Consider the following 20,334-nt stretch of genomic DNA (forward strand, 5'->3'; position numbering starts at 1 on the left):
AGCAGAATGTTATTCTTAATTTTCTGTACACATTCACTTTGTGTATCATAAAAAAAGGTTTGTTTTGAATTCAGCTTAATAATTAGCTACAATAGAGTGTGCATTAATATAGTATACTTGGATATGGTATAGATTTGGATGAAATATTAATCCTGCATTCATGGAACAGGGAAAGTCTCCAGCCTCACACTTCAAATTGCATTCAAGACCACAGATGCCCAACTAACAAATAGCTTGATGTTATTGTTTTAAGTGAAAGGTACCTTGATATTTAAAAAAATAGTAAACTGTCTAACAGCACAAAAACAGATGCAGCCCCTTAAAGTAATGATTTAAATTATTTATCATCAGTAAAAAAAAAAAAAAAAAAAAAAAAGAAAAAACACCACAACTTTTTCCCTCTCAGAGTTATTTTTAAGTTCCTGCCAGAAGTAAATCATGATCAAATGGCCAGGAGCTACAAGCAATTAGAGTAAAGGTGTGAAACTTAGTACCACTAAATACTAAAAGACCAAATGCTGCTTTGGGCTTTAAAGTCAGTGTAGTTTTAATGCCTTGGTTTATTGTCAAAGCACTATAAAGAACACTTAGCACAATAACCAGGTACTAAACAATGCAACCTTCCATAATTATGTGTTATGGGAAGCCACTGGTTTGAACAGTAGCTAAGGTTGTATCAAGAGCTTTCTACCCTAAAATGAGGAAATGGCATCTTAGAAGAATCTGCTACTTACTTTAACAAATGCATCTTTTTAAATAAAGAGAATGTGGGTTTTTCCTCATAGGCTCTGGCAAAAACTAAAAGAAAAACCTGACTTGCTGGGGCTGGCTTGACTGTGGCTTTCTCTGACTTTGAAATCTGAAAGGTTAGCATCATCATCTAGGTACAACTGGCTGTATCACAAAACTTACCTCCACCATTCTTCTGACACAGATAGGGGAATCGCCACACATTCCCCAATCCCACAGAAAATCCAACTTGTGCCAGAATATATTGGAGTTTGCTGTTCCAAGCAGGTCTTTCATCTTCTACATCTGAGCCTTCTTCAACATCTACATCTTTTTCTTCCTGATCATCAACCATAAGTTCACTCTTCTTGAAGGCATCATCTGAAGAGTCCTCATTAGAGAGCAGGTCCTTAACTGACTCGATGACTTCATCATCCAGTTCTCTTTTCACTACCTTGCTGTTCTTAGGCATTTGTAATTTGAAATAAAGAGCAGGGAGATGATGATCAGCTGAGACAGATGGATACTGAAGTAGACTCTCCCTCTACTTGGGAAAAAATACTGAATAAAAAGACTGAAGATGGTGCCTGATGAGTCCTTGATACCAGGGAATCAAGAGTAAGGACTTCTGTTTCTGAGCACTTGTTCTACTGAAAGTACCTGTGGGGAAAAAAGAAATTTAAAAGGATATTACATTATTATGCAGAAGAAACTTGATTTTGAAATCCTGTGCTTTGTTTTACCCATTTCTGCATATCTCAATGATTTGACAAGAGGAGAAAACAAGAAGAAAGGGATGTTAAACCACTTTCAAATTGTAGGGAATAAGCCCACTATTTGGTCTAAAAGATTTTATAAAATACATTTCATTCACTTGTTAAGGGTTTTGTTTTGCTTTAGTTCCTAAGGACTGATAGGCTAACTGTTCATATTTTAATATCATAGCAAGATTCTTCTTATCAGGCAAAAAAGGGTATGCACTTTACATAAAATGTAGGAGCCTAAATCCATTATTTCGTGATTTAATAGCTGTACTTGAATTTATTAAAAGTATATTTTAACCAAAGTAAATTAAATTTTTCAGACCATTTCAGAAAGTCATGCAGCAATTAAAATTTTGATAGAGGGGATGCACCTAGCAGTACAAAAGCCATGGTGACTTATTTTCTTATTATACTTCATCCTGGAATATCTTAATCACAATCATAGTTTGAAAGAAGAGATGCTCATCTCTTATAAGCTTTGATACTTTAGATATTTTTAATTATTCCTGTTTCTAGGAAACTACCTGAAATATTTGAAATGCCAAATCCATTTTAAAAGCCTACTGTTTCAAATGTGTATGCACAGAAACAAAAATGCCTAGGATTGAATACATGTTTTTCTTAAACACAATCATTTAAAAAGACAGTTGCTTGCAGCTGCCATCAAAAGGTAACCATAAGATTTTGGGGAGGAATGTTTTTCAATAAATTCTTCACTAATTACATGGGATAAAACTAGTGTGTGCAAAGCCATCTGCACAATTAAGAGTCTTAGAAGGGATTTAGATTATGCGTTAAGCTGCCTGAAAGCTCTAAAGAGGGCTTCTGTAAAGAATACACAAGAAGTCTAATCAAGAACTGCTAACTGATGAGAATCAGAAATTACTTCAGCAAACATGAGACCTTACAGCTTTTGCTTATGGACTTATTGCAAGATCTGGTCCATAGTACGGAGACTGCATCATGTCCTGACAAAATCCCAAGCAGTGGAGAACTGCAAGGTGCTGTTCACACAGAGAGATCAAGCACCTCACGCCTGCTGCCGTGCCAGGCACAAAGGGAAGACGTTTTAAGCCACTGGAACCCAGCCCACAGCTGATCAAGATGAGTCTTCACAGCACCAGAAATAAAACGTCTGTCACCACAAGTACTATCACCAACCTCCTAGCCATCCGGGCAATTACTTTTCCCAATAATTCCAAGGATTTGGAAGTTGAAGTTCACTCCAGTTGCCTACTGAACTCCATCATAACCCCTTTTCATTGATTCCCTAGACTCCAGTCACTGTCTTCTCACTTTCCCTTCTGTTACTGTCTCCTCTCAGCAACTCTAGCTCTGGCAGTCAGCCCAATTCTCTTAAGCATAGTAGAACCTACTTGGCTTGTGATCTGCCTCATGTTCACCACTGTCACTGAGGGGTTCAGGGTTCTATAAACCTTCCTTATGACATGCAGTGGGACTAGCACCAGGGTTTATTTTGACTGATACCAGTTCTTTAAAAAAAAATTAGGTGCATGAGCTATACAGAGAAGAGCTGAATAGGGGAAAAGTTGTTGATACAAGAGAAATCCTAATACTCTATCCTGTATATCTGGGCTAAATTACTGTCTGTGTGGGCCTCTCTTCAACTGTTCTGTCTTTTGCATTGCAGTCTTCAAAGGACTATACCCTCTTCTAGTTCATACATGATTCAGTGGCTCTTAGTTCTGACTGAGATACCTATGTAGAACCAAAATGCAACTTAATACATTACGTTGAAGAATTCAAGCAGTCCTAATGGAGCTTTGGAACTATAAGCCACAGCATCTGGTACTTCAAACATTACTTTTAGTCACATTTCAAACTTTTTTTTTCCCTTTGTTCAACTGATGTAAATTAGAGCAGCTTCTCAGTTCCAGTAACTAGTAATAAATTCAGGGATTACATTAAAATGAAACAGCTGCACATGTGAAACTACATCAGTATTTGTCTGTAAGTCTGAAATCCTTTACTAATTGTAATAACAAAAAGAGATTTTCAGTCAAAAAGACACAAGCCATCCATCAGTATTTACTGAAATGTTTTAAAAGGTCATACCTGTTTTAATTATTTTAGATAGAGTAACTAGCAGGCTGCAATATGATTTAGCTGGAGCTCTCATTGATGATTCAATTCCAACAGAAATTGCATCACTCTGTCCTGTCATGCATTAAACATTGCACTGCTACACTTCAAGATAAAGCGGGCTTGAGGCTTTTACTCCTAGCATAGTATCATAATAATTTCCCTTTTATTAACCTTCCATTAAACAGTATATTATCCACAGAAATATCACTGTATAGTCTTGCAGCATTTGCAGGGCTTGAGAAAATGTGGGAGGCATGCTCAGCAGACTGAGCATGGTCCTAACAGTACTGCTTTCCTAATTCATGATCACTGGCCAGACTGCACCAAGGATGGAGGGCAGTCCTTCCTGAGACATCACAAATCCAAAGGCATTCTCCAGCTGCCAGATTTAAGCACTTTTCTCTGTATTAAACCAGCAGGTACTAAAGCAAATAAGCAGTCCTCTCTTAAGAGATACTACCATCAGGTACAAATGTTTGAAGTGTGGTTCCAGCTGGTTTGTGCTAGGAGTCTACTGCTCTGTGCTCAGCACTCCCAGAATGCAGTCAGTGACATGCACAGAAGCCTCTTTGATCCAGAAGACTGATATCAAACTTCTCAGATCGAGCTAGGTCTAGATAAGAATGCTCCTGCGTGAAATCTGAATAGGGAAAAAGTTACTCACCAGCACTGTTTTGCTAAACACGAACCACTGAACAAGATTTCTTTTCTTTTTCCTCATGAGAGCATTGAACTTGAGCACTTCACCACACAAAATGCTATTCTATGTGCCCACATCAGTTGGATGTAGTCCAGTATTGAAGTTCATCAGCATTAAACTAGGAAATATCTTAGCAAATTCTGTTAAACATCTTCAGTTAGTTCCAGTACTAGGTACCTTCTACACTGCCTTGTACAGAAATACAGCACCATGTGATAAGACAGTTAATTCTGTAAATCCTTGAAAAAATGGTGATTTGTTATGCAGATTTTTAAATTATACTTAGGAGAAACTATCATTACATTAGGACCCCAAGTCCTACATCTTGTCAGGTATTTTAAATATTACTATGATATTACCAGTACCTTGGATTAAAAGTAAAATGTCTAAAATATAATTTAGCCTTATTAAAAATGTTTGTAGGTTGTATTTTTTTTCTGTCTTGATCTAGATCATGGAATTTGATCAATTGATTTAATTCTCAGCTTCTCATCCTTTTCATGACTCAAATGATACAACCTGTCAGATGAAAACACCAAAGGGAAATTTTTATTATCACATTTATTGGAGAACATAATATTTTTCTGGACTTTTCCATGACTGAAATCAGCAAATAAGAGTGGTTTTCCTTTTTTTATGTAAAATTCCATTTATAGAAGAAATCTAAAATTACTCTTAGACTGACTTGACAAGCGTCTGCATTGTTTGATGGAATTTAACAGAATGGAAATTGATGAACAGTACACGGTTCAGTTAAAAGAACATTTAGAAAATTATTCTCTCACTGAATTAAGAGCAATCAATAATCTGAGTTGACATAAGCAAACTTTTGCAAGAGAAGTACAAAATCAAACATATGACCTAGATTTTAATTGTCTTACTAACACTGTCCTTGATATGCTAAAATCTATTTCTTTCACATACTGAAAGATAAAACAGTTTTTCTGACTTTTTTGATATCAAGCAAAATGCAGACCCCAACTCTCTCACAACACAGTGGGAATTTTCGTGTTTGTTTTTTTTTTTTTTTTCCCATGGAAAAAGGATCAACTCAATGCACCAGCATGCAGAAGTAAAGTAACCTGATTAGACCTCCACATTACTAGCAGATTAAGCAATAATAATCCCTTGCAAGAGGGAATTCAGATCCAAATTAGCTCCCTGGGAGACCCGGGCTTGCTATAGAACGTTTACTTCAGCTTCAAGCCTGCATTCAGAAATGCTGGCACAGGGAGATAAGACTTGCAATGCCCCCACTGACCAAACTTGCAAGCGTTTGCAGTAAGACCCAAAGCAACTTCATTACTCAAAGCACCAAAAGGCACATTGAAAAACTTCACTGCATGTCTTTTTCTCACAATCTTTTTTGTATGGAATGCCTAGTAAGGGAGTTGTCCTGGTTCTGTTCAACACTGCTGCTCCTCTTCACCATTACGCTGGCAATGAATCTCCTGTGGAGCTCCCTGTGATGCACCTCTATCAGACAGATGTCCATGCCAATCAATATATGGGGCCCTACTAGAAGAACACCGTACTTCTGGTTCTCTCGGCTGTGTAACACCAGTAAACATTTAAAAGTTACAAGGCTGGAGATTTTCCCAACATGTACAGAAAAACAGGCACAAAGAAAACCCCTAACTTACGGATTTGAAAGTATAATGAGTACAGCTGCCCCATGTTCTTGGAAATTCAGCACAAACCTCTATAAAAAGCCATTTGTAAGGCAATCTCATGTTTAAAACATCCCACAATACTATTTAAATCACTGATATAACTAAGTATTAACGAACTTGTAGTGGTGTTTTTCCAACATAAATTACAATACAATAATTCTTACATTGCAGTTCTTCTTATAACCAGCACTCCCCTCTGAAAAGGAAAGCCAAAAATATTCTTTTCTAACACAGTGTACTTTTTCTTTCTTTTATAATCTTATTTTTACTTCTGATGGAAACACAGCAATTTGACAAAATTATTTACATTTCATTTGTAATGTATCACAAAGAATCAATACCTTTTTAGGTTTGATACCTTTTGCCATTGAATGGATTAAAGAGATCAACATTCTATTCTTCAGAGCACTGCGTTCTTCCCTGAGGAAGCAGTTACATACCAACATGCAGCTGTGAGGGTGGAAAAATGCAATAAAAAGCTGCAGCCAGTTCACATCACCATAATTTCAGCTTTGGAAGTGGATTGTGCCAGTGTGGTGTACCAGTCCAGTCCCACAAGCTTGTGTCTTATGTTCCTGTTCACCACATCTTCTTTTTGACTCCCAATGAAGAAACCAGTATGGTTATGCAGAGGACATGGAACTAAAAGTCAAAGTCAGGAATTTCACAATTACACATGTTCATAAAAGATCTTTATTGATATTCATGCCAAATGTTTGTCTGTTTGAAATCACTGGAGGAGAATCACATGCAAAAGTGAAGAAGAGAAGCCTTTTGCACCAAAAGGAAATGTACAACGTGCATCTCAAATATGAGTAAACAATCTGGGAAGAAAAAGCATGTTGGGAACAACCAATACAGAAAATGAAAACCAAAGTTTTAGGAGCAAGGGACTGCTGTAAGTCTGCAGAATAGAAATCTGTGCAGACAGGATGAGGGGAATACCAGGAATACCTAGTGACCATCATATTTGAGTGAAAAAGAGAGGAAGAGGACTGCAGGAGCAAACCAGGTTTCACAGGAGAACTGTGACTGTGAAGAATGGCTATCTCTGAGGGGATCTGTGTACAGATAATTATTTCAGGAAGAGTTACACTGTGTTACAGTACTCATTGCACAGACTGAATTACTGCTGCAATGCAGCATTGTGTTCTTTGGCGGAAATAGGAATATACACCATAACCTTTTTGCCTAGTCAAGCCCATCTCTATCTATGAACTGAAGCAAACATTATGTTGCTCTTCAGCATGAACTGCATGATCCAGCATTTTTCCCTACCTAGTTTAATACAGTCTGTCAGTAAGGTACAGATTCAATATATGCTTAACTCAATTGCAATTAAAGATAATTATATTCTATACAATTATACTTGTATTAGCATGTCTCAGAAAACATCACTGAAGAATGTAAAGAAATCTGTTGCACATTCATGACACTGTAAAAAAATAATAGCTCTGTGGGCTATAGGAGACTTAAACACATTAGAAAAAGTTTTTATTCTGGTGTCTATAACAGAATCATTACTATTACTAGCAAAACTATTTAAAAATGCAAGACTAAATTCACACCTGCTGCAGATATAGGTAGTTATACAGACTTCAGTGACACTGCATCTGTTTCATATTGCTGGGAAATCTGTTCTCCATTCTACAATATTTGGTTCTTCCCTTTATCCTACAAGAAAACCTTCCACAGACTCAAATACAAAAAAATTCTGGTCCAGATTAATCTCGTTAAATTTTAGTTACAGGAGAATACTTCCTACTATTATAGAACAAACACAATAAATTAACAAAACGAGCAAAGTTTATTTCTCTGAATTGTTCCTTATCAACAGAATTGATCTTAACAGCTTGCATGACTACTGCCAACTCACTGGCCCAACAGAAACATCTAGAGACAGAATGTTACAACCTAGAGCTCTTAAATGTCAGGTTTTCTTTTCACTGCACATAATCTCTAAAGAATTAATTTGCCTCACTGTAGTTTCTCACTTCTGCTTTCATAGGTTTCTCAGTATTTTCTTCTCATAAAGCAACCTCACTGAAATACTTCAGAGACTTACAGGATGAGCTAACTGTAACCTCCTATTCAAATGGAGAAAATATATCACTTATTCAGCAGTCTTTTATTATTTTATTATGTATGCTATTGAAGGAACAAATTCAGTACTTACTACTCCTTCAAGTGAACTAATCTCAGCAATTATGAAGAAACTCTACCTCTGATTGGTCAAACACAAAAGGTGCAACTACTGGCAACTTGAAACAAAATCTCCATATTCTAAGCTCGCCATATAAGATACAAGAGAACCATGAGTTTATCGTACAATTTTATCACACTTCTAAGTGAGAGGTTATAAAAATATATTTAATATTTAAATAAAGTATTAAAATTATTTAGGTTGCAAAATCAATTAGTGAAAATTAGGTATTACCAGATATATAATATCTGGTAATAGATCAATAAGTAAATCAAGTTGTCCTTGGACAGAATTTATGTGATTACTTCTTCCTCTGTGTTTTTTATATACAAGCAAAAAGCTGAATTGAACACATGGGTTAGTGGAAATCTTACTTCTCATCACATCTGATTATTTGATTTCATTACACAAATCAGCTTTCAAGTTATGTTACAATAAATGCCTATGTCTTTAAAAAGAAAATTATTAATACCAATTCCACTATAAAAAATCAGACACTGTAAATTTCCTATTACAGTTTTCATCCCTTCTCCATTTTGGCTTAAGGGGAGCATGCTGAACTATTAATATTGCAGTACACATTTCTGACACTTGAAATGCAAAACTATCACTTGGCAGCAGCAAGAAACTCTTTTTCCAAAGTGGGAAATAGACTATTGGCACCATGACTCGAGGCACTGCTGTCCACAGCATTACACAAACCTTTTCTTTGCTTTCTCCCATACAAACAAGGAATCCCTAGCCTTAGGAGTGACGGATAAGAATGCAGAGCTCTGTTTCCGTGTAGGCTTACGGGAAGCTCAGTCCACTTACTGCCATTGCCTAATGCAACTGCTCTGGCAGCTACCACCGCATTTTCACACCACCCTGCACACCGTCTCGCCAGCATTTGTGCTTCTGGCTCTTCGGTAGAATAGCATTTGGTTGTCATCTGCCCATTATATTTTTTTCCTAAATAATTTGAATACATTTCCTAAGCAAGGTTACTTTGAATCAATTTTCAAGGACAAATGGGGTCGCTAGAGTTTTAATCGGCCACCTACTCATATGTCAAAGTTATTCTGCAACTGAGAATTCATAGATCTCTAAAGTCATATCAAAAAGCTGCTACCATTGCTATGCTGATCTATAAAATTTGGGACTGAAAACTGTTCTTCCAAAATCAATAGGTATTTTGTCTTTTATTTAAGATCACTACTCATGGAGATAAGTGAAACGGTCAGCACAATGCAAAGTAACTGGGAAAGCAGGTAAAAATGTCCTTAATGTTGTGTACACTTCTGGTACACTGCACTAGAGAATTTCCAAAAACATCTTTCTAGAAAGATTCTACCACAAATACTTCAAGTGGTAATTCCACACCACCATGCTAAGGAGTGTCTACTCCTTAACAATGTAATCTAAATCAAAAGGAATAGCTGCAACGAGTAGATTGTGTTTCTGAATGTGATTTTTTTTTCTGACTAATTCAGCATTTGAAAAGTTTTGTGCATACGGGCTTTTGCAATATGGAAAAAAGACAACCGTAAGAATGACAAGACATGAAAGGTCAACATGAATCAGATTATGATATAAAACTAGTTTCAAGATGCCTTGGCAGTTTCATACATTCAGTTTTCTATACTGGTGACACATCTGAACAGCTAAAACCAATGAGAGTTTTTGTTCTTGAGTCTGAAGTGCAGAGCTGAGCCCAAAGGGAGTGTCTGATAAGCACTGCATGCAGCCTGTGATTCTATGGTTATCTTAATATGGCATGTGGGTAAATAAAAAACTTATTAGCCAAAATTAAATTAAGCCATCTTTCCTAAGTATTTTGCAAAGTTTCCTTTCTAATGTGATGCTGATAATGGGAAATATACTGCTAAATAGAAAGAAATTGATTATGTTGTCATCGGTTTATAATTAAATGGAGAAAGCTGTCTGCATAATACATCCAGACACATTGTACAAATGTATACAGATAACAAAATCTTTACTTCATTTACAGTTTTCTTTGTAGGGGGGAAATTAGGTCCACATCCTATAGTATGCCGCAGTAACACACAGATGGTAACATACTATTTAAAAACTGTTAAGCATATCTTAGAAAATAACACTACAGCAGTGAGCTTGTTATGCAGCAGCATCACATTGAAAATAATATAGTTGATGATATTGTGGTCTTTAACAAGTAAAACAAAGCGCAATTTACTTAAATAGATGAAATCCCATCACAATTCTCATGTGTGCCAGGTCGTGTGACTGTGCAGACATATTACAATCACCTCGTTTACTTCCACAACAAAAGCAAAGCCTTGAGAAGAAATTTCAGTTCGCTCTAACACTAGCAAAATGAGAACAAAACCGGGCAATACGGGCATAGAAAATTAGAAGGATTAACAGGCAAATCGAAGAGAAGACTCACTCTAGAAGAGAAGTGTAGGTATGAATCTACCCTGTGGACACGCCGTAGTACACGGCGGGCTGCAACCATCAAAACCCTGCACGTAAAATAAATGCAAGAAGCACAAGGGGTTGGGAGAAGGTCCTCATTACCATACCCACCCAAACATGGCTGACACCGGGGCGCACCAGCCCCCGGCCCCGGGGTTGCCCCCGCCTCCGCGGGGCGAGAGCCGCGAGTGGCGCGGCGCCGGCAGGCACCGAGCGGCCCCGCCGGGCGACGCCCACGCTGCGCAGCAACAATGCAGCGCCCGGGCCCGGCCCGCGGCACACGGCACCCGGGATGCCCCCGCGGGCCGCTCCCGCTGGTACTCGGCTCCGGTGGTACTCGGCTCCCCCGGCAGCCGGCTCGCCCTGCTCTTCCCCGGGCCGGGCTCGTCCGTGCGGCGAGGCACATCAGCGCGGTGCTCCCGGCGGGGAGACAGCCCGCGCCCCCGCTCCGCGCGGAACACGCGCTACACATGCATCTGAGATTCTTTACGCAACGCAAGGGAGGTGAATGAAATTTCTTTCACTCGGAAAAGGATATAAGTTCCTCGCCCTTGCCAATAGCAATAATAATAATAATAATAATAATAATAATAATAATAATTATTAAAACAGCCCCGTACATCCTCTTAACCTACTGCCGAGTTAAAACACATGGGCGGCTTCTAACTGGCGCTAGCTATTGTTTCCCGAGGGGCCGGCTCTCTCCCCGCCGGCGAGAGGCTGGCGCCAGGGCGAAAGCAGCCTCCCCGGGTGGGCTGGGGGGACCCCGACGCGCAGGCAGGCGGACACCGGGCGGAAAGCAACCCCCGACACATCCTGTCCCTTCCCGCCCGGCGACACACGCGAGGCGGCCGCGCTCCCCCCGGCCCAGCCGCATGGCAGCGCTGGAAAGCGGGGCCGCCCCGCGCACCCACGCTCAGCGCCGTGCCGGGCTCTGCCCTGCCGTGCCTGCCTTACCTCCACCCGCCGGGCGCCAGCTGCGGAAAGGGGGGCCCGGGTGCCCCCACGGGCGCGGATGGCGAGCGGGGCCGTGCGGGCGCGGGGCTCAGCGGCGAGCAGGCGGTGGCAGCCACATGTGCCCAGCCCTCACTGCGGCGGCGTTTAAAGACAGACATAAAAGCGGCGGGGGGAGAGGAAAGGGGAGGGCAGCGCCGGGCCGGGGGAGCCGCACCTCCTGACGCAGGGAGGAGCGCCCACCCACCCGCCTGCAGCAGCATCTCTGCCGGAGGCGGGCGGGGAGGAGGCAGACGCGGCAGCGAGAGGACCAGGAGGGAGGGGCCCCGTCCCCATCCCCGCGCCAACATCCCCGCGGCCACGCTTAGGCACCGCGGATGCCTCATTTCTATCCTCATCTTCATCGCCTCCGCCTCTACGCCCAGACTCGTGACGGTCCCCGGGTCCCTTGTGCCGCTCACACGGGCTGCGAGCTGCCCGCCCTGGCTTCCTGTTGGCGGGGAGCGGCATAGGGGCGGGGGGTGGCCTGGAGAAGGGAACTAGGCACACAGGTGGGAGCTTCCTTGGGGAACACGTAGGTTTTCCAAAAGAAGGGGATTAGTGGGAATGAGGGGTGTGGGACCCAGGAAGGAAGAGAGGTCGGCCGGGGCAGGGGGGCAGCCGCAGCGAGTACACCTGCGTGCTGCAGGTCAGCAGGAGCCTGGGAGTGAGCTTGGGGGCTGAAGGGATGGAAAGAGACGGTGGAAAGAGTGGAAGGCACCGAGCATCCCCGTGGTGATGGTGCACAGGTCTTGTAGCCCTGACTCCTACAGTTGCCTCAGTCGCAGGAAGGTGATGCTTTGCTTCAACGCCTCCCCTAAACATTCTGTCATTAAGTGTTCACTGCCCTTCGGTCGGTTTTCTCTGCTTACATTGCTCTTTGGGGGGGAAAAAAAAAAAAAAAAAAAAAAAAAAGAGCAGATCGATCCTGCCTAGAAAAGAAGACTTGTAGTAAAGATGTGAAAGTGAGCTGTTCAAAGGCTCGGCAGCCAGGTGGGAGAGGCACACTGACTTTGCTGAGGATAGGCACGATCGAATGGAGAATGAGCAGGTTTTAATGCTCGCTGTGTGAACAATTATTGCAATAGCTTCAGTCTTAACATACATAACTTTATTACACCTCGTGAATGAAGGAGAGATTTCCCTTCAGAGTAGGGAAGATAGTCTGCCTAGATGATTTGCATTTCCTCCATCTTTTACTGAGAAACCTGTGATACAAGCTTCTTTTCATTTCTGCTTCATTATTAAAAGTAATTCATCACAGCATTGTGCATTTCTTGATATTGGTGCTAGTTCACTGAACTAATAATTTCCACAATGTATTTCAATTGTGTATAAAAACAGCCCTGTAGACAATAGATTTTGTACTCACTGATTGAATATTGTTTGAGACTCAGGAAAAATGAATTTGCCTTGAGTAAGTTTCTAACTGTGAAATAAGTTTCCTTTATACTAAGTACTAATAAGAGGAAGAATTTATGCTTTCATCTGCCAGATCATGAGTGATACTTTTATTTAGTAAATTAAGTAGTAATGTTATCAGATGACTGCACAGTTAATTGAAACAGGAAGAAGTAATTTCTGGATCCGTTTAAATTCTGTGTACCGTTAATGGTGAGCTTAGATCTGAGGTAGGGAGCTACACACGCACAGACATAGAGAAAGCCTCGTTTGCTGGTCAGACTATCCAAGTGTCTCTACTTGTGACTCAGGAGATTTGAGGATAGAGAGAAAGAATCTAAGTGGAAAGCAAGAAATGCCAGCAAGTCAAAAATCGTTATCCTAAAAAGCAAAGCCCAAATGCTGATGTACAAAAGCTCTACACCATCAAACCTTAAGAGGAAAAAAATGCTGAAGGAGAGAAAATAATTGAAAGAAAAGCAGTTATGCCAATTTTATTTTTCTGCTAGGTTTTGCTATCTTGTCACTTGCAGAGATTTTAAATATTATGAGTTGGAAGAGACCCACAAGGATCATCGAAGTGCAAAGTCCTGGCTATGCACAGGACAACCCCTCACACACTGTGTGTCTGAGAGCATTGAATGCTTCTCAAACTCTCTCAGGCTTGGTGCTGTGACCACTTCCCTGGGGAGGCTGTTCCAGTGCCCAAACACCCTCTGTGTGAAGAGCCTTCTCCTAATATCAAACTAAACCTCCCCTGACAGCCTCAGGCCATTCCCTCAGGTCCTGTCACTGGTCACCACAGAGCAGAGATCAGTGTCTGCCTCTCTTTCCCCACGAGGAAGTTGCAGACTGCAGTGAGGTCTCCCCTCACTCTCCTCCAGGCTGAATAGACCAAGTGACCTCAGACACTACTCACATGGCTTCACCTCAAAGCCCTTCACCATCCTCATATCCTTACTCTAAGAGCTTAATGTCTTTCCTACATGATGGCACCCAAAACTGCCCCCAGGACTAGAGATGAAGCTGCCCCAGCAGAAGGGACAATCCCTTCCCTTGCCCAGCTAGCAACGCTGTGCCTGATGCACCCCAGGACACCCCAGCTTGGCCCTCCTGGCTGCCAGGACACTGCTGGCTCATGTTCAACTTGCCATGGACCAGGACCCACAAGTCCTTTTCTGTGGTGGTGCTTTCCAGTATCTCATTCCCCAGTCTGTCTGTACATCCAAGGTTGCCCCATCCCAAGTGCAGAATCTGACACTTGGGCCTTTTGCATGCAAGTATCATTAATACTCTCAGTGCATATAAATGACACTTTTTCACGTGCTGGGTAAAAGTGGAATTGGTATTGCATTTTAGACTTTTTGAATCTGTCACTTTTGTTAGTATTCTATCTTTGTCTTAATGTTACCTCAGCATTGAATTTTACCTTAAAATATTGCACTCCAGAATAGATTATAAATTGAGTGATATCAGTATTTACTAGCTATACTGGTTTGTGTGAAAAACAGTCATTCCTATTTTTTCTATATTTTTCAAAAGCTTAATGATCTAGTAATTCTAAATCACTTATGATCCTTTTCATAAGGATCCTTTTTGTTTTCATTTTATTAAATGTAGCCTCTTATTTTAAGAACTGTGATAATCTATTCAAGAAAATAAATATATTATTTGTTTTCAACAGTAGCAGTAGGAATAATTGAACAGTAAAGATGTTTTATATAAGTTGCCTATTATCACTGATTTTATGATTGTGAATACTTTTGAAGTTGAGGAACTTCAGCTGAACAGAACAGAACCACTGATACGTCACTGTGGCTTCTTATTGCTGCATCATTCTGGCTTCTCTTAGTTCTCTAGGAGATGGCATCTGGTCAAGATTCTGAAGGAGATTTTGTCTTATTGCTCAAGACACAAATTATCCCTTTGGACTCAGCAAGCATACTAAGCATGGACTTTCCAACTGCAGCACCTGTTTTTGTGTTCTGGAGACAATGAGAAAGGCACCTTATTATTCCCTATTATTTGGGGCAAACCAGAATACATTGCAACCATTGGACCAGCACAGAGATTAAAATACATAGTTCCAGGAACACTGACAGTTGAGGGTATGGCTATTTAGGGTTTGAGATATGTATTTGATGTTTAATTTTCACTAAATTGAAAGTTTAGATGTTATTAATGGAATGGTATAGTGACCACAATTTCTTTAGCAGAGAGGAAAAAATAGCATTCAAAATATTCAGATAGATACAAAGTATCATGTAAAGTGTAGCCATAAATGTATTAATTCTGGTATTTGAAATACGGAACCTACTGCTTATTAAGGAATGCTTCCATGTGTTATGTTAATCTATGTAACACATTATGAGAACCTCAGAAGCTATATTCTCCTCTGAAATTCAGTGCTTACCATAAAGTCATAGCAATAAAATCATACCCAAGGGAAGTTCTTTCTGATCCCCAAAATTCACTGAGACTAGGCAAAAAGATTATAGCAACTCAAAACTCTGCATGAGTTAATCTTCTCTTGTGATGTGTTCTATCTGAGATGCTGGGATGTATTTCTTAAATAAATTAATACTTCTATGATAGAATGAAACAAGTACAAACTATTATTTCAATTACTACAATTCAGAATACCATGTAAATAACAGAATCTAAGATTGAGACAAAAGAAGAGCATTTATTTTCAGAAATCCCCCAAAGACTTTTACAGATATAATCAATGATAAAATAATTTCTGTGGCAGCAAGGAATAAAAAGCATAAGATGTTCAATTGCAAGCCATCCATGAGAGATACTTAAATGTATTTAGGCATATAAAATGGACATTTCTATAGTGCATTTGAGACCACCAAAGGAACCTCTGAAACTGTGCTAAGGCACATGGAAAATAAGGAGGTGATTGGTATTGCCAATATGGCTTCACTAAGGGCAAATTATGCCTGAAATCACCTACCTGGAACTAGTATTCCTTCTGGAACTGTACAAAGCATTTGAAACTGTCCTTGCATGAATTCTAGTCTCCAAACTGGAGAGACATAGATTTGGTGATGGAACATTCTGTGGATAAGGAATTGGCTGCCCAGAGTTACGGCTTGATGTCCAAGTGGAGACCAGTGGCAAGTGTTCCCCATAGGGGCTGGTATTGGGACTGGTGCTGCTTTACTGGTGGCATGGACAGCAGGATCAAGTGCACCCTCAGCAAGTTTGCAGATGACAGCAAGCTGTGTGGTGTGATGGACATGCTGGAGGGAAGGGATGCCATCCAAAGGGAGCTGGACAGATGTGACAAGTGGGCCAATGCAAATCTCTTGAAGTTCAACAAGTGCAAGGTCTTGCACTAGGGTCAGGGCAATCCAAAGCACAAGTACAGGCTGGGTGGAGGATGGGTCAAAAGGAGCCCCAGAGAAAGGACTTGGAGGTGTTGGTGGATGAGGAGAGTGACACAAATTGGCAATGTGAGTTTGCAGCCCTGAAGGCCAACTGCATCCTAGGCTGTATCAAAAGCAATGTGGACAGCAGGGTGAGGGAGGTGGTTCTCACCCTCTTACTCAGTTCTCATGAGACCCCACCTGCAGTGCTGCATCCAGATCTGCAGTCCCCAACATAAGGAAGGCTGCTCTATGTGGCCTCCAGGGAAAATAATAAGCACTCTGCTCCAGAAAATAGAAGAAAAAAAGGTCTCAGCTGTGGGTGTCACTGCTACAGCTGTGCTAAAAAATACTTACTTTGAAAATTAAGAAGCCAGCAGTTTACTGAGTTGTCTTTACATCAGAAATAGATCTGTATTGTAACACAGCATTCAAAAAATAAAATGTTTACATAGAAGTCTAATACTTTCAAATTGTCATATACTCAGCTTTAGTACATTTTAAATTAATATAAATCATTAATATAAACCATTATGTATATGGACACATAGGTGTCACGTAATAGTTCAACATGCAGCTGAGCATAGTGATTTGTTCATAGATATACTATGTCCTGAATGAAGGTAAAATGATGTCAAGAAGTTTGTTCTTTTTTTTTAAAGCCTGCAAAGAAGTAGTCTAAAAATTATTTTTGCATGCAGAACAATGTGTGACATTTTAATTATACTGAGGTCTCAGTTCAGAATGGCTTTCATGTTAAGTTCCTGCCTAAAAGTGCACAATACTCAGAATTGTTCCTTATGTTTGAGCTAGGTGAATTATATTAAGTATAAAGTTTTGCTATGCTCTGGAGTTTTTTATCATTGCATAAGGAAGTGAACCACAATGGAACCCTAGTCTCCTCAAAATTAATTCTAAAATTCATGGATCTAGGATTACATGAGCTGTGTTAATCTGTACATTGCATGAAGAAAAGTGGTTTAAAGAAAAGTTGCACAATGTGTCTGACTGTCTTGTCTCTTGAGATTTCAGAGCAAGCCAGTTTGCCAGTATATTTTAACATATGTCCTGTGATGACAGGCTTCTGGTCTGAGAAAATCCAAGCATATTTCTTAATCCCAGGACTGGCAAGGGCAAATGTAAGGCTCCACTAATGTATGCAATCCTGTGAGTCATCGCTGCCCACAGAAGCTATCATTCTCTACTGGCAGCCTAATAACTGCGTTATTCTAGAATAATATGAAATCCATGTTCAATTTTGCCCATTTCTTACATACATTGTGTCATTTTTAGTTATTGAAGGGCAAGAGTGGAAATTACCTTTTTCTCCTGAATGGAATTTTCTTTAAAATGTGTGTACAAGGGACTGGTATATTCCATATGCTTCAAGCTGAAACCTTTATGAATCAACCACAACTTGACCCTTGTGTCAAAAGACACAAGCAATTCATGTGAAATTATTTTATTTAAATACACTGCAGTTGTAAAGCAAGGAGGATATGTAAGCTTATAGTGCATCAATAGAATTAGAATTTAATTGTTGGCCATCAGTTAAGGCCAGGGAGTGAGGGTCAGGATGTGTGCTGCATTCACAGGACTAAGAGACTGGAGGGGACAACGGGCATTAGCAAATCTAGTTCTGTGATATCCTAGTTAACCTGCCTGCATAAACCTGTCCCTATATTTATCATGTTCATTCTTAAAGCTACATAGGTTTCACCACTGCATCTTGCTGAAGTTTCTCTAGAATTTCTTTTCTGTGATTGTTTAAAACCTTCTTTGAACAGTCACAGCCACAATCACAACATTATTTATTCTTGTGCCAAAAGGTCTTAAAACTTTCTGCCTTTCTGCTTTCTGCCTTTCTGTTTTATGTATCATTATGTATTTTCCACCACTCCCTCCCTTTGTTTTAGTAGGGTATAAAACTGAGGGGTTTTAGAGCAATGAAAGATGATACAAAACTAACCCCATGCATATTATTTATGCACACCATGAAAATATATTAGCTTGAGTCTTAAAAGGAGCAGGCATGTGACAGTTTACTCCAACATTGTGCTAGAGAAGCGTTTTTCCTGAGTTAATCTATTACATCTGTGTGGAACAAGAAGTAGCTCCCATGTAGCACCATACAGTGCCCGTGTAGTACACGTTGTTTCCAGTTAAATACAGGACCAGAACAAAGGTCCACCTGGACAGTATCTGTCTTCAGCAGTGCTACATACTAGATGCTTACAGAAAATCATGAGGAACAGAACAGTGCAAGTACTGTTGTGTTGCACTACATAGTTGCTTGAAAAACCGTCAAAGTACGACTTCTGTTTTTATAGCAAATGTTTAATAAATTTCCGACATTTCCTATAATTAAGAGAAAATACTAGTTTATTCAATAAAAATATGAAACTAGTATGCCTGAATTATCATTAGCACATCTATACAGAGCTTACCAATTTTTATTTCTCTTTGGCTACTTTTTATTTCAATTTGATTGAAAAATCAGCATATGATTGAAGTCAAAGGAATAATCCCACTGTTTAACTTAAATATATTTATTTCCAGACATATTTACAATTTTTAACTTATTCATTGTCAAAAATTACTAAGGAAAGTCTTAGAAATATGTATTAGAATTTACAATGTGTGGTACTTCTTCGTATTCTGGGATGGAAATCATCTGGATTTTTCCTCCCTTAACTGTCTCCAGCTACACAATCAGAAATTGAAGTTTTATTGTTGAGATTTGCTCAATTTTAATCATTCTCATTAGTGAAGCTGCCTTTGCCACCAAGAGTTACACCGCCAATGTTGCTTGAAGACTTTAGCAAGCTCTCTAAATTTTTGCATATTTTACTTAAGGACATTCTGTACTTACTTATTGCATAAGTACATAAATTTCTGTAATAAGTTTCTTAACTTAGTCTTGGCTCCTCTGAAACCAAAAATGTTAGTTACAGAATTACTTAACCTCTGTGTTTATGTAGACCAAGTTCAAATTTGCAATGGTGCCTTTATTTTGGACTAGAATAATTAATAATTCTTTCAAATATCAAACTAGCTCACTCATGAAATTCGGCTGGTTTGTTTTGTTTTGTTTTGTTTTATTTTTTTGTTGTTTGTTTTTTTGGGGGGGTTGTTAGGTTTGGTTTTAGGCACTTTGGTTGGTTGGTTTTGCTATACTAAATGCAAAAATACATATTGGTGTATCACAATTACTTCACAGACATGATTAACCTAACACAGTGTCATCCAGCTCAACATAATTGTTAATTAGATTCCTCTGGGGGGATGTAATAAGTTTGTTTGTGGATACTTGTTCTGTCCAGCATCTGGAAAGAACCTTAGTTTAATCCTAATTTTGAGGCAGCTGAAAAAATTTTCTCTCCCAGGCATTTTACATAGGTAGAAATATGAGATCCCAAGTCATTAAATTGATCACATTATGACAGAAATATTTTGACATAAGTTGGAGATTCAAGCTAACTAGTTGTACACTTTGATTAAATCCATATTATTAGAATCTGTGATGAAGAAAGATTTGAAAATGACAGGGTTTGAATGACAACTTACTGCTAGGCTATGTAAAAATGCTAGCTTAAAAATAACAGGCGGTAGAAAAATTGACTTTGGATTCTAGATATTATTTTGTATCCTATGTATTATATTAATTTGAATATCAGAAAAAGACTATTATAATTCAATATGGGCATAAAACTTTCTCAAATTATATTTTTCTGAATATGAATTTACAAATGCTGAAAATTTTAAACTCTTATTTGCCTGAAAATAAGCACTATTTTCTGTACACAGAAATCAACATAAGCAATGCTTACACTGATGGTATTGTAGGATGTTTTCTTTACAGAATACTCTTGTTTCCCCTTACTGGTAGACAAATGTTTTGTCAAGGAATTTTTGATGTTTTGGTGAGAATTTTCTTTGAAATGGATACCTA

At 39.5% G+C, this 20,334-nt stretch overlaps 1 protein-coding gene across 1 annotated transcript in view; it reads right to left on the reverse strand.

The window, feature by feature from the left end:
- SLC6A15 (solute carrier family 6 member 15) overlaps positions 1-11,832 on the reverse strand; it is a 37,385-nt gene extending 25,553 nt beyond the window's left edge. Inside the window, exons 1-2 of the mRNA XM_014888540.2 lie at positions 11,569-11,832; positions 913-1,389 (exon numbers count right to left, since the gene is read on the reverse strand). Of these exons, the coding sequence (XP_014744026.1) occupies positions 913-1,201 (289 nt within the window). The 5' untranslated portion in view covers positions 1,202-1,389; positions 11,569-11,832. The remainder of the gene's footprint in view (positions 1-912; positions 1,390-11,568) is intronic.
- Positions 11,833-20,334: the final 8,502 nt, after the last annotated feature.

This window comes from Sturnus vulgaris, chromosome 5, assembly GCF_052056855.1.
Source record: "Sturnus vulgaris isolate bStuVul1 chromosome 5, bStuVul1.hap1, whole genome shotgun sequence".
In the NCBI taxonomy this organism is placed as follows: domain Eukaryota; kingdom Metazoa; phylum Chordata; class Aves; order Passeriformes; family Sturnidae; genus Sturnus; species Sturnus vulgaris.